Source organism: Oncorhynchus mykiss, chromosome 16, assembly GCF_013265735.2.
Source record: "Oncorhynchus mykiss isolate Arlee chromosome 16, USDA_OmykA_1.1, whole genome shotgun sequence".
Taxonomy (NCBI): domain Eukaryota; kingdom Metazoa; phylum Chordata; class Actinopteri; order Salmoniformes; family Salmonidae; genus Oncorhynchus; species Oncorhynchus mykiss.
In genome coordinates, this window is record NC_048580.1 from 40,789,243 (window position 1) to 40,803,569 (window position 14,327).

General features: G+C 45.0%; 1 protein-coding gene across 3 annotated transcripts in view; it reads right to left on the reverse strand.

Moving 5' to 3' along the window:
* Positions 1–1,252: 1,252 nt before the first annotated feature.
* Positions 1,253–14,327, reverse strand: part of LOC110491969 (limb region 1 homolog-like protein) — a 40,134-nt gene continuing 27,059 nt past the window's right edge. For 2 of the 3 annotated variants that reach the window (XM_021565877.2, XM_021565876.2), the window contains 12 exons: positions 13,024–13,108; positions 9,342–9,375; positions 8,902–9,041; positions 8,049–8,276; positions 7,839–7,907; positions 7,674–7,738; positions 7,034–7,106; positions 6,799–6,885; positions 6,432–6,586; positions 4,911–5,142; positions 3,833–3,994; positions 1,253–3,082 (listed from right to left, as the gene is read on the reverse strand). In XM_021565877.2, the coding sequence (XP_021421552.1) occupies positions 2,997–3,082; positions 3,833–3,994; positions 4,911–5,142; positions 6,432–6,586; positions 6,799–6,885; positions 7,034–7,106; positions 7,674–7,738; positions 7,839–7,907; positions 8,049–8,276; positions 8,902–9,041; positions 9,342–9,375; positions 13,024–13,108 (1,416 nt within the window). In that variant the 3' untranslated portion in view covers positions 1,253–2,996. The remainder of the gene's footprint in view (positions 3,083–3,832; positions 3,995–4,910; positions 5,143–6,431; positions 6,587–6,798; positions 6,886–7,033; positions 7,107–7,673; positions 7,739–7,838; positions 7,908–8,048; positions 8,277–8,901; positions 9,042–9,341; positions 9,376–13,023; positions 13,109–14,327) is intronic. The other variant, XM_036946880.1, reaches the window with a different exon arrangement.

Here is a 14,327-nt window from a genome sequence, read left to right on the forward strand (position 1 = left end):
TAAACCGCACAGGGGGACGGGCAGACGTAAACCGCACAGGGGGACAGAGCTGTAAACCGCACAGGGGGACGGGCAGACGTAAACCGCACAGGGGGACACAGACGTAAACCGTACAGGGGGACACAGCTGTAAACCGCACAGGGGGACGGGCAGACATAAACCGCACAGGGGGACACAGCTGTAAACCGCACAGGGGGACGGGCAGACGTAAACCGCACAGGGGGACGGGCAGACGTAAACCGCACAGGGGGACGGGCAGACGTAAACCGCACAGGGGGACGGGCAGACGTAAACCGCACAGGGGGACACAGCTGTAAACCGCACAGGGGGACACAGCTGTAAACCGCACAGGGGGACACAGCTGTAAACCGCACAGGGGGACACAGCTGTAAACCGCACAGGGGGACACAGCTGTAAACCGCACAGGGGGACACAGCTGTAAACCGCACAGGGGGACACAGCTGTAAACCGCACAGGGGGACACAGCTGTAAACCGCACAGGGGGACACAGCTGTAAACCGCACAGGGGGACACAGCTGTAAACCGCACAGGGGGACGGGCAGACGTAAACCGCACAGGGGGACACAGCTGTAAACCGCACAGGGGGACGGGCAGACGTAAACCGCACAGGGGGACACAGCTGTAAACCGCACAGGGGGACACAGCTGTAAACCGCACAGGGGGACACAGCTGTAACCCGCACAGGGGGACACAGACGTAAACCGCACAGGGGGACACAGACGTAAACCGCACAGGGGGACACAGACGTAAACCGCACAGGGGGACACAGACGTAAACCGCACAGGGGGACACAGACGTAAACCGCACAGGGGGACACAGACGTAAACCGCACAGGGGGGGCAGACGTACACGCACAGGATAGACGTAAACCGCACAGAGGGACACAGACGCACACGCACAGGATAGACATAAACAGCACGGGGGTGGGCAGACGTAAACCGCACAGAGGGCGGGGGGGCAGGCGTAAACCGCACAGAGGGGGCAGACGTACACGCACTGGACAGACGTAAACCGCACAGGGGGACACAGACGTACACGCACAGGATAGACAAACAGCACGGGGGGGGGGGCAGACGTAAACCGCACAGGGGGGACAGACGTGCCAGCAAACGCCCACACAAAGTGGGACAGGCTGGATAATGACACCTGATCATGTATAGATAAACTACTATATAACTGCACTCTAACAGTCTTATTACTCATACCAATCCATAGATATCAGACAAGTCAGTTCATGTATAGAAAAATGTAATTTTCTCCACGGCTCATGAAAAAATACATACATTCTACAACATCAAAACGTTTTAGAGCACTAAAAGTAAACCATAAAAAACTGTTTGCTACCCAAACAATAGACTCTAAATACTTGTCACGCGACATAAAATGAGTCAACACTATGTGCAATGACTGACCAAACAGAACCATTGCCCTAAGGACGGAAGGTTCTCCGACAGAACCTCAGGGCAAGTTTCAGAAGGCTGCCGGTGAGTTTGGGAGACCCTGCCCCCTGCTGGTGACAGAGAAAGGAACTGATTGTCTAACAGCTAATAACAACAATTAAAACAAACTTAACATACATGCTGATACAGCAAAGGAAAAGCACGACACAGGATCACGATAAAGAGATCTAAAATAAAAACCGCTAGAGATCATTAATTTATATTATTCTAATATAAAAGTTCAGGAAAAACAGGTCATGGGAATTGGCAGTGGAGCGTAAACAGTATTGCACTTGAACATTAACAAGCTATTCACAGTATGATTGGTCCAAGGCAGGACACACTAGTGTTAATTTGCATTAAGGAAGCTCCTTAATGCTTCTTTTTTAAAGGGAACAGAAATGCCATTATACAACCAATAACCTCCCTTGTCTATTTTCCCCTTTGTGTTCAGGTATCTTTTCATACATTGTTCACTAATTCAATGTCATCAGTTTAAAACAAATCCTGGGTTGTGTTCGTCCGGCACCAAATGGAAGAGAACTGAAACGCTCATTTTCTTTTGTTGCAAAATGCTTTAAGCCGTAACATAATGAACACAACCCTGTCCTGTCCCCTTCTCTTCCTCCACTATGTGAAGGTCAAGGCATGTAAAATACCCAGGTTTAAAAACATCCTCTCATTAACGGACACAACACCATTACAGACAGACAAGGAGTCTTAAAAAGAAATGGAAGTGGGATTCAAAGGAGTGAGGCCCAGAAATAGTCTTACACGAGAGAGAGAGAGGAAAGCGTGGGGAGAGGGGAGGCAGAGAGAGGACTCAACCGCTCAACCCCTGATCAGGAAAAGGAAATGTCAGTTGCAACGTAATGTTCCAAAAATAGATTTGCTGACTTTTACACGTGCGTGTCCAAAGAGCAAAGTAAGTCGGTCCCACCGCCACCTCTCGAACCCATTGTGAGTTTCTCATAAGGCATTAGGACATCCAGGATGTACTGTATGATGTCACAAGGTCAACAAGAACCCGGTCATGGCTAGAAGGGACCCAGCTTTTCTCAAATTAACGTCAAAAGCAGATTTTTAAAAACATTTTAACTAACCCCAACCCTTCTCCTAACCTGCTACGAAAAGTAATATCTGACAATAGTTGAATCCCTTCTAGCCATGACCTAAAAACCCTGATAAGATCCCATTCAGTTCAAGATTATTTTAGCAGTTCCAGAATTTATCATTTTTGCCTCAGATTACTGCACAGTGATTTCAATAGCACCCCAGTACTGTAGTGAAAAAGCGAGACCGTTTAAGTTTGTTCCCCAAGTCAACTTGTATTGGTCAGTGAGCAGAGCTCTACTGCGTCATTGTCCAAACTGCACTTCTAATCCTCCACTCCGGTCTCTTCATTTTGGTGATCCAGACACAGATTGACTGGAGGACTGAAGACAAGGTGCCTTTGGTCCAATGGGAATGCTATCCAGGGGGCTCAGGTCCCAGTCGGGATTAAAGATCACGGTTGATTGGTCAAGGGAATGTCAGTCACTGGATCTTTGACAGGCCATTTGCCAGGAGGAGCTTGAGGGGGATGGTTGTGCGGGACACTGTCAGAGGAAGTTTGTGGAGACCTGTGGAGACATAACACTTACGGTTAACACCGACAGTGGAACGAAATGGCATGATTACCACCGACAGTGTGAGAAAAATAAAATATTTTAAAAAAAGGCTAGTTTGGGTGCAAAGAAAGTCCATCAATCACAGAACAGAACAAAAGCTGTTGGGGAGGTAGCGGTTGAGGAGAGATGCTATCTATCCCGTGAGGAAGGGGGGGGTGCGTGTCCATGGCTCTACGCGCCGAACTGTTTGTGTTGGGTGGAGGGGCAGAGGGCGAGTGTGTGTGGGGGGCCCGGGAGGGGGCCCAGCAGCCAGGCCCACAGGCCCCTAGGGGACTCCTACTCCCCTCTTTCCTGAGAGAATTGTATAGGCCTTTCTATCTGAGGAAAGGAGACCAACCCATTGGGAAACATGGCCAGGCCCAGAGCTGGGAAGAGAACACCTTGGAAGCTAGCTCACAGTTCAGTCACTCTGAAAACACACCGACTATTGGCAGCTGGCACAACCCTTCTACTGCATAATGAAAGTAACACAATATGACTACCAAATACCTAAGAAAGATGCATATCCAAAAACGGATTGTGGGAGTCGACTACAGCCAAGATAGGTGGACAAATCATCTAGTCAATTTAAACATGACTTTAAGTTGAAGATGTGAAGTGATACAAAAGTATGGACTCGAACATCTAAACATAGAAAGGCAGGTATCAGGTTCATAGACATATTCCTGGCTTTATAAATACTTGATTGATTGCGTTACGTACCGAAGGCACGTATGAGTTCTCCCTGCACAGCCCAGGTGAGAGTGTTGATGAGGCAGGCAGAGGTGAGGCCGGCAAACAGTATGTTGTACAAGAACACTATGTGGAAGTTCCCCAGCCAGTTATATCTCCCAAAGTCTCCCAGGAGGTCAAACCGTGTGATCCCTGAAGAACAGGTCAGAGACAGAATGTGATTAGTTTGACACTATAAACTACTCAGCATATCTTCACCCCCCCATGGACAAATAAAGTTCAAATCCATATTACTTTCACTAATCCATCCGATTCAGATCTGTGAATACTTCTAGAGTGGAAGGAAAGAAGGGTGCATTTCTGAAGCACAGTACTTGACCATGGCCAAGGTCACAGTGTTCATAGTGATTGACTGCATACACATGCCCTCTTGTGTTCAGAAATTATACTACAACCAGAAGCTCTCAGTCAGTAGGCAATAGAGCCCCACAGTGGTGGTGTCGTAATACACCAAAAACCTAGTGGTCAAACGGGGAAATGGTTCCAATTGTTTTTATACCATAAACGTTTCCAATAGGGGATTTTAGAAACACTTGAAATAAGGGCTGCTTCTCGTGTAGGCTTACCCTGGGTGTGAGGGCAGGTAGCCTAGTTGGGCCAGTAACCGAAAGGTTGCTAGATCGAATCCCCAAAACTGACAAGGTAAAAATCTGTCGTTCTGCCCCTGAACAAGGCAGTTAACCCACTGTTCCTGGGCCGTCATTGTTAATAACAATTTGGACCAACTTGCCTAGTTAAATAAAGGTTAAATAAAGAAATAAAAACAATTGATAAGTCACCTTTGTACGAGAGAGATTTACCTGGTAATCAAAACGTCATGTCAGGGTAAGCCGACAGGAAACACAGCCCTTACTTTAGGTGTTTCTAAAATCCCCTATAGGAAACATTTATGTTGGGGAAACGATTGGAACCATTTCCCTGTTTGACCACTAGGTTTCATGGGTATTATGATACCACTGTGGGGGTCTACACATCTCTTTTTTTGTTCAACCACACGAGACGACAAGAATCTAGAAACTCAACCTGGGGATCGGGGGGGGGCTCTTACCCAGAGTGCGAGAGAAGACCGGCAGTGCTGAGCTGAGGACCAGAAGAGACACACAGTTCCCAATGATCTGTGTGAGGTTGGTGTCCTGAGAGCGGGGCAGCAGGGAGGTGAAGAGAGGAGAGCTGTAGAAGCCCACCACAGACGACACCATCAGGTACAGGATGAGGACCACCTGCACCGCTGCTCCCAGAGAACCAAACATGGAGAAGGAAGCCGTCCCCAGGCGAGGGTCCTACCACGCAGAGGAAACATACCATCAATGCAAATCGGTTATCCTGTATAAAAAAATAAATGGTACCCTCCCCCCGCAAGTTTATGTCCTTAGAATTGTTTAGTCTTAAAATCTATATGAAAGATATGGCCTTCAGTCACTCAACATAGAACAGGCTATTCAGGGTCAACATTACAGAGGCAATAGGTCAATGTGCATCGCTAGAATTCAACATATCTTTACAGGTAGGAGTAAACTCATGCCATAGGCCCTCAAAACGCAACTCTGGACCTTGAAGCCAGTTCCCCTGCATTTTTTTAGTTGTTCCCCTCTAATCAGGGACCAATTTAGACCCGGGACACCAGGTGTGTGCAATTAATTATCAGGTGGAACAGAAAACCAGCAGGCTGCGGGACCTCCTAGGCTAAGTACCCCGGTTATAGGGTGTCCAATAAAAAACCATTTTGACCAATGGGTTAAATGATTTGTTTTATTGTGGAGATAATCCACTAAGAAAATCAACAGTCCAGACTGTCTCGATCCTAATCCGTTCAAGTTATTGGAGTTTTTAACCGTAGTAGGAAAGTCAAAATTAGGCTGACTAAATGAAACGGAGGCCAGCGAAAATAAACATTTTAAAAAGGAAATGTGGTAAAAAGCATCGCGGGAGCTAGGCTGGACGCTGTGCCAGAATGAAGGCTACTCGACAGGCTCACTTCTCAAATCCGGGGGACATGAAACAATAGGCCAGATGGATGTCGATGTTGAGACATTTTGGTCTACACTGTTCACATGTTCTTACAAAAACAAGCATCTCTCTAAAAATGTCAACGGAGCACTAAGTGTACCACAAGATTTCTATTTTCTAAGCCTTAAATTGGCATGACGAGAGCTTAAATAACGGTTTGCGACCCATGGAAACAACGGGCAATGACGCCGACCAGAATGCAAAATCCTCAAACGTTTTGGCAAGAAAGCTGCACAGCTCTTTTAAATGATCAGAGCTCAGTGCTTATGATCAGATGTATTAAGTTAGGAAATCAGACATTTAGGATATAATGTTAAATGATATGCTAAAGAAAGACCTCACGGAACGATTCAGAGCGTGATCATACTTATCACGGTAAAAATTTATTTTAAAACCTAACGAATGGAAAAAATTACCACCAAAGCGTGCTTTCACCCACATTGGGCAGAGTGTGTAAACGCCCTACATGCTATAAAATCAACAGCGGGCTGTCGAGAATAATCCATACAAAGCCCCTTCCAGCTCACGCCGTCCCTTATTCCCCTTGGTAGAGTCCTCTCACCCCCATTCCACTGGGCATGGCCGTCTCGTCGAACAGGAGCTCCAGAACATGGAAACAAACCATCAACACGCAGGCCACCGTCAGAGCTAGGAGCAGCAGCATGGCCAGAGGGTAGAACAGGTTCCGCTGCCATGGTGACGCTCTCCTCCGCATCTCTGGGGGAGAGAGAATGATGAGGACAAGGACCACTGTAGACAACGCTGTCAGTCTCCCGGTCAGCAGTGAAGCTATTCCTGGGAAAAAAATTCTAATGCCCGAATGAAATCCAGCAATGTTGTATAATCTTCCAATGAATTTGATCCAACCCTAGTAAGTCAAGAGAATCTAATAAAAACACAGTATTATTCTCATAGACCGACGGTCTTACCGAGGGCGATTCGTTTGGCCTGGACGCCGAGGTACTGCGTCCTCAAAGGTTCCACGTTCACACTGACCCAGCATGCCGTGCTACCCCCTACAAGGAACAGAGCACGGTCAACACCACCTCCTCTAGGATGAGTCATGGACGTGTGGGTACAGGCAGTGTACGATTCCGAATAGAAATGCATTCAATTGTCCCATGTTGAGAGACTATTGTAGCCCATGGTCGCTGGCCCACTCACGGTTGAGTGTCCTAGAGAGCGAAGCCTCCTCGAACGCAGCACAGTTCATCTCCACCTCCACATTCTCCAACAGCTGAGGAAACACAGGGGATTGGATGTCATCGAGTCATTAGTGTTATGTTATTGTCAACGATATCCCAAAAATGGTTTACATAGTCAAGTTGCACACAGCTCTAATACACACACACACACACACACACACACACACTTATCCAACCAGACATGCCACCAGGGATCTCGTCACCCAAATCCAGAACAAATTCAAGAAAACACACAGTATTATATAGAGCCCTTATTGCATGGAACTTCTTTCCATCTCATATTGCTCAAATAAACAGCAAACCTGGTTTCAAAAAACAGATAAAGCAACACAACGCCTCTCCCCTATTTCACCTAGATAGTTTGTGTGTATCCATTGATATGTAGGCTCTGTGCCTTTAAAAATGTATGTAGTTCTGTCCTTGAGCCGTTCTTGTCTATTGAGGTTCTGTATTGTGTTTCATGTGGACCCCAGGAAGAGTTGCTGCTGCTTTTGCAACAGCTAATGGGGACCCTAATAAAATACCAAAGATATAACAATGTCACCCGTGTTCGGTTATTGTCTGCATACTGGAGAAAACGTTTGTGGATTATCACTCACCCGTGGTTTGACCAGTAGGCTCCCGGTGACGCTGAACATGCGGGACAGCCCGAAGGGAGTGCACACTGCAAGGAGACAGGAAGAGGTGTCAGGCAGCATTCAGACACATCACAAGTTAAGCAGCCAGTACGGCAGATGGACGAGACATAGTGGAGGTGGCCTCACATAGCAGCAGCAGCACTCCACACAGAGAGATGGCAGAGTAGAGGTAAGGGAGATAGTACTCCCACATGTCTGAGATGGGAGACAACAGGTCATTAGAAAAAAGGACTTTGATACATGGTTCCCCCCCCAAAAAAATTAACAAAAAGGACACCAATTCAATAAATTAACAGTTGCAAAAATGGCTTGAATGAAAAGCAAAGATCAACTCACCATAGAGGCTCTCCCTGGCGCTGTGGTTGTTTAGCAGAGCCACAAACACCCACACCATGCCCAGCACCAGCAGAGTGAGCAGCAGCAGCACCACCGCCGTCTCATACACCCGCGCCATCACCCCCTTCTTACAGCCCACGAAGCCCTCCGACTCGGTGAAAAAGTAGGCGAAGGGCATGAGGAAGACCAGGGACAGGTTGGAGAACAGGAACACTAGGTTCCATAAGCCTGATGATGGAGAGAAAGAGAAGAGATGGTCAAAACATTTCATTACAAAAAGTTAGGTAATATCATAAAAGGGATAGAAACCCAGCAACAAACACGACCACCACAGTGAGGCGCAGCCTCGCCGTTTAGGGAAACACTTTTTTGGGGGGTATACAGAACACAGGAACCTGTAAAGCTCAATGGAAATAAGCAAGAGGGACTAGAGTGGACAATGTTATATTTGGGGCCCCACTTCCCTTCAACTGCTGGTTTGTGGAGCTCACGTTTCATTTCTGTGATAGACACACCATGGCTTATTATTACATAACAGGCAACGGTGCAAGGTTCCCAAAACCATAGTAATGAATCATTCGTTTTGGAGCCCATTGACTAGCAACACTTCAAAATGTAGTTAAAACAGACTGGTGTGTGAGGTTTGGGGCTACGGGCGCTCTGACAATGAACGAACGACTATGGGTTGTAAACGTGGAGCGGTATTGGGTGTTGTGGTGTAAACGTGGAGCGGTATTGGGTGTTGTGGTGTAAACGTGGAGCGGTATTGGGTGTTGTGGTGTAAACGTGGAGCGGTATTGGGTGTTGTGGTGTAAACGTGGAGCGGTATTGGGGTGTAAACGTGGATCAGTACCGTGAATGAGCGATCCGTTGAGCCACTGCATGTAGTAGCTGTGAGGGAAGATGAGCAGCACCTCATTGGACAGGATGGAGATGGGGAGGAGCAGCACAGCGCACACTGCCACAGAGAGGGTAAACGTACACAGCCACAGCCTAGACAGGAAGAGAGAGAACGAGGGTGTCTGTAGAGTGATCAACGCACATTGTGTTTTTATGTCATTTGGACAACACAGTATTGTGTGTTTTGGATGCTAGTTGCTCTGGGTGGGGAGGGAGGAAAGGAATATCAGTGTGTAAGGACAAAGAGCAAGGAGGACAGTCACACAGACCAAGTTGTGTCACCTCGTAGGTCACAGCAACTCAGATACTAGCTCAAATACTCTGCTCACACACAGCCACTCTAATCACAGACTGCTTGCTAGGTCAGTTAAATCATTAGGTCTCTTCACTTACGCAATTTTGTTGGCGGTCGCATCTTCAACGTCACCTGGAAAACGGCAGAAAACATACAAGTGAGTGCGTCACAGCTAAACCAACAGGCAAGCGAGCCTCTTGTCAACACAACCCATTTACCCAGACATAAGAGTTGAAATTGTGTCGGGGCAAAGTATGTTGCCTAGAGTGTCTGGAGGAGGGATATACTTAGAAAGAGATATCGGTAAGAAACTAAGGTAGCGCCGATCAACACGGCCAGAGGGGAAATAAGTAGTTGGCCTCAAAAATAGAGATATACGGAGTACACCGTGTTCAAGACACAACAGAACAAGAGTCTGTATAGGTCAGGAGGAGGAACTGAAGTGTGTGTGTGTGTGTGGGGGGGGGGACATGTACTGGGAGCAAGAGAAATCAGTTCGTAGCATCGGAATTGATTCACATCTTCAACATCACACCATTAAGCTGCGAGGCACAAATGCTCTGCTGGTGGTATTGACTGACCGCGGTGGCCATTCATTGGAAATAACACTGTACTCGTAACGCAGAACAGGTTTAGCTGACTCGTTCCAAAACCCACTGGCTGGCCCGGCTCAGTGGGCTGGCCCACCTCCAAACAGCTACAGGCCAGACTTGTTATGTTGGATGCGGATGTGCTACAGCGGTTTTTCAATAACCAGACTTTACTGGAGCGATTACATAAGGTACATAAACCAAATTGCATTTGCACAGCCACACTTCCAACGTTCAACTCATAGGATTAGGGCTGTCACGAAAATGTCATCAGTTGGTGATTGTCAAGCAAATAACTGGGGTCAGTCTCACGGTAATTGACCGTTAAACTAATTTATCAGCTCCTGGCTTCCACACACAGAAGTCACAAATGCAGTCCTTTGGAACATCTACATTTGAGAAAAGTATTGTAAATCGATGAAATATAGCATAAACCTTCACAATAAATCCATTATTTAAGACCGGTCTAAAGAAACATGATATGAATAAAATAGAAAGGATATTTTCACCAAACAATTTGGAGGGAGTGCACACATGCAGCTAACAAACGTAATGGGCACTCCTATATGCTTAAATTTAGAGTTATTCATGTAACTTCAGTTCTACAAACATTGGGCTATATGTTTTGATATTTAATACATAGCATGACGTGACTAATGATATGAAAAAAGTCGCTTGAAAAGGCATGAGCTCGGCTTTGCTTTATCACGTAGGCTGTCCACGTCAGTCTCTCAGTCACAATTTGACAAGCACTTGCTAACTCCTTCAAGACCGTTGGAAAAGCATTCCAGGTGAACGCTGTGCAAAGCTGTCGTCAAGGCCAAGGATGGCTCCTTTGAAGAACCTAAAATATATTTTGATAAAACATTTGTTTGGTTACCACATGATTCCATATGTGTTATTCATAGTTTTTGATGTCTTCGCTATTATTCCACAATGTAGAAAATAGTAAAAATAAAAACCCTGAATGAGTAGGTGTCCAAACTTGACTGGTACTGTACGCGTGTTATTTTTTAAACTAAGCAAGTCAGTGAAGAACAAATTATTAATTACAATGATGGCCTATGGACAGAGAGAGACCGTTCAAAAGTTTGGGGTCACTTAGAAATGTCCTTGTTTTTGAAAGAAAAGCACATTTTTTGTCCATTAAAATGGATCAGAAATACAGTGTAGACATTGTTAATGTTGTAAATTACTATTGTAGCTGGAAAACGGCAGATTTTTTATGGAATATCTACATAGGTGTACAGAGGCTAATTATCAGCAACCGTCACTGTGTTCCAATGGCACGTTGCATTAGCTAATTCAAGTTAATCTATTAAAAGGCTAATTGAGCATTAGAAAACCATTGCAATTATGTTAGCACAGCTGAAAACTGTTGTTCTGATTAAAGAAGCAATAAAACTAGTCTTTAGACTAGTTGAGTATCTGGAGCATCACAATTTATGAGTTCGATTACAGGCTCAAAATTGCCAGAAAGAAATCATTTTCTTCTGAAACTCGTCAGTCTATTCTTGTTCTGAGAAATGAAGACTATTCCATGCAAGAGATTGCACGAGATCTTCAGGTTCTTGGCAACGCTGTGTACTAATCCCTTCACAGAACAGCGCAAACTGGCTCTAACCAGAATAGAGCGGGAGGCCCCGGTGCACAACTGAGCAAGAGGACAAATACATTGGAGTGTCTGGTTTGAGAAACAGACGCCTCACAAGTCCTCAAGTGGCAGCTTCATTAAAAAGGTACCAGTCTCAACGTCAACAGTGAAGAGGCGACTCCGGGATGATGGCCTTCTAGGCAGTTGCAAAGAAAAAGCCATCTTAGACTGGCCAATAAAAAAGAATAAAAAAGGCCTGCATCCCGGAGTCGCCTCTTCACTTGACATTCCACTAGGTCTCCATGTCATGGCTTTTGCACTATCAGTACAGATACCAACACATCTTGACCACCAAAGTCCATTTGATGTCACAAAGCTGTCCAGTACTTTAAAAAGATCCTCTCCTGTTGTCCTGGTTTCCAGTGGTTTGTAGAAGAGGATGTCTTCCTTAATTGACACTCCATAAATGTAACAGACATATACCGGGAGCTGTGCCAGGCCCAGTCTGTTGACTCATCCAGCTGTAACGCATATAATTCACCGGCTTGTATGCAAAGCAGTAATCGTTTCAAAACATCCTGACATGTCACTGATGCGTCATGAAACAGTGTTGTTTGATAAAGCCATTGTCTGTATACTTTTTTGGGCCTTTTCCCCCAGCATTGTCCCAGTTTCGAAATTACACGTTGTGCATTCTACTATTGCAACTTTCAAGAGTAAGTTGAAAGCCAGACTGAGGTCCTTTTTGGGGGGGACTAGGAAAACATATCCATACTAGAGGTCGACCGATTATGATTTTTCAACGCAGATACCGATAATCGGAGGACCAAAAAAAAGCCGATAGCGATTAACTTCTTGCTCCTACTTGAGACGCAGATGTCTCAAGTAGGCACCTGGAAATGCAAATGCGCTACGCTAAATGCTAAATGTACTCGTTAAAACTCAAACGTTCATCAAAATACACATGCAGGCTATTGAATTAAAGCTACACTCGTTGTGAATCTAGCCAACAAGTCAGATTTTTAAAATGCTTTTCGGCGAAAGCATGAGAAGCTATTATCTGATCTGATTTATCGAATGGGCGGCAAGATTAAGTCTAAATATTGCTGTTACATTGCACAACCTTCAATGTTATGTCATAATTATGTAAAATTCTGGCAAATTAATTAAGGTCTTTGTTAGGAAGAAATGGTCTTCAGAGAGTTCGCAACTACAACGACAGTGCTTTTTTCGCAAATGCGCTTATTAAATCACCACCCGTTTGGCAAAGTAGGCTGTGATTCGATGATAAATTAACAGGCACCGCATTGATTATATGCAACGCAGGACAAGCTAGTAATATCAAGCATGTGTAGTTAACTAGTGATTATGTTAAGATTGATAGATTTTTATAAGATCCTTTTGATGCTAGCTAGCAACTTACCTTGGCTCCTTGCTGCACAGGTGGTCAGCCTGCTAGGCAGTCTCCTCGTGGAGTGCAATGTAATCAGCACCCAAAAATGCTGATTAGCGATTGTTATGAAAACTTGAAATCGTCCCTAATTTAAAAAAAATTGGTCATTCCGATGAATCGGTCAACCTCAAACCCATACTCACCCGTGACATAGTCCGCATTCTTCTTGAAATGAGTGAGGATGAGGTAGGACAGAATGTAGAGGCAGGTGAAGAGGAGGACACAGATCTGCAGAGGAAACAAAAACAAAACATTGGCACCATTTTTGAATTAGCAGGATGTGCTTTAACAGTTGCTTCTAGCTTTTTAGGGACGTGTGCAGCTTGGTTCACTTTTATCCAAATATAAGTAGAAGCAGAATACACACATATTGGACCAACATAATACCAACCCTTCTGAAATGAGTCATACAAACCATAGTAGGTTAGGAAAAAAATACACTAGGGTAAACTGTTAGAATCATAGAAATAGAATAACAGTAAGAAACAGTGGAATCTCTACTGTTGACCAATCACAGACGAAGGGGCGAAGATTTCGGCTTGCGCGCGCGCGTGTGTACACACACACACACACACACACACACACTCGAACAGCCCTCACCGAAGTCCAAAACCTCACAAAATGTCTTAATATGCACACACTTTTTTGAGCGGTTTCAGGTGATTAGCATGCGGGCGCCTTAAGTGAATCTAACAGAGGAGAAACCGCGCAGCTTGAGTGTCAGAGGGCGGGGCTCGTTGTGTGTTTCGGGAAGCAGCCACAAGACGAGAAAAACAGAAAAATACAAAATGTATAAAAACTATCGAAGCCTATTACCACCAGAGCACATAGCCTAGAGAAGCCTATTACCACCAGAGCACATAGCCTAGAGAAGACTATGAGCGCTGATCCCCTCTGGCCAGTGGAAACGTTATGCATTTACAGCCTAAAATAGGCCTGTGTTAAAAGAAAATGTGATCAAATCTGGTTTATGTTCGAACTTCAGGTGGCTAGGCTACCTAGACCTTAGCAATCAAATTATGGACTGGAATTAAATCCACACACCAATAGTGATGACATACTGTGTGAGTAACTTTTAAATTAACGATGCAAAGGCCTACATCAGGGGTGTCAAAGTCAAATGGACGGAGGGCCAAATAAAAAAATCAGCTACAAGACGAGGGCCGGACTGTTCGAATGTTCATTGAAAAAATTTTAAATGACGCATATAGTCTAGTGAACCTAATTGAACCTACTGAAAACCTAACAAATATATTACAATATGATCAAATAAATAAAGCAATATTTTCTTATGGCTCTGTCAGTAATCTTTAATTTTCAACAGACACAAAAGACAAATTTCCTTTATATAAATATCCCCATAACATGAACATTAAATGAAAGAAACCGGTATTCAAGGCACCATCAGTAGACTATATTTTCTATTTTAGCAAAAGTGGGCTAAATT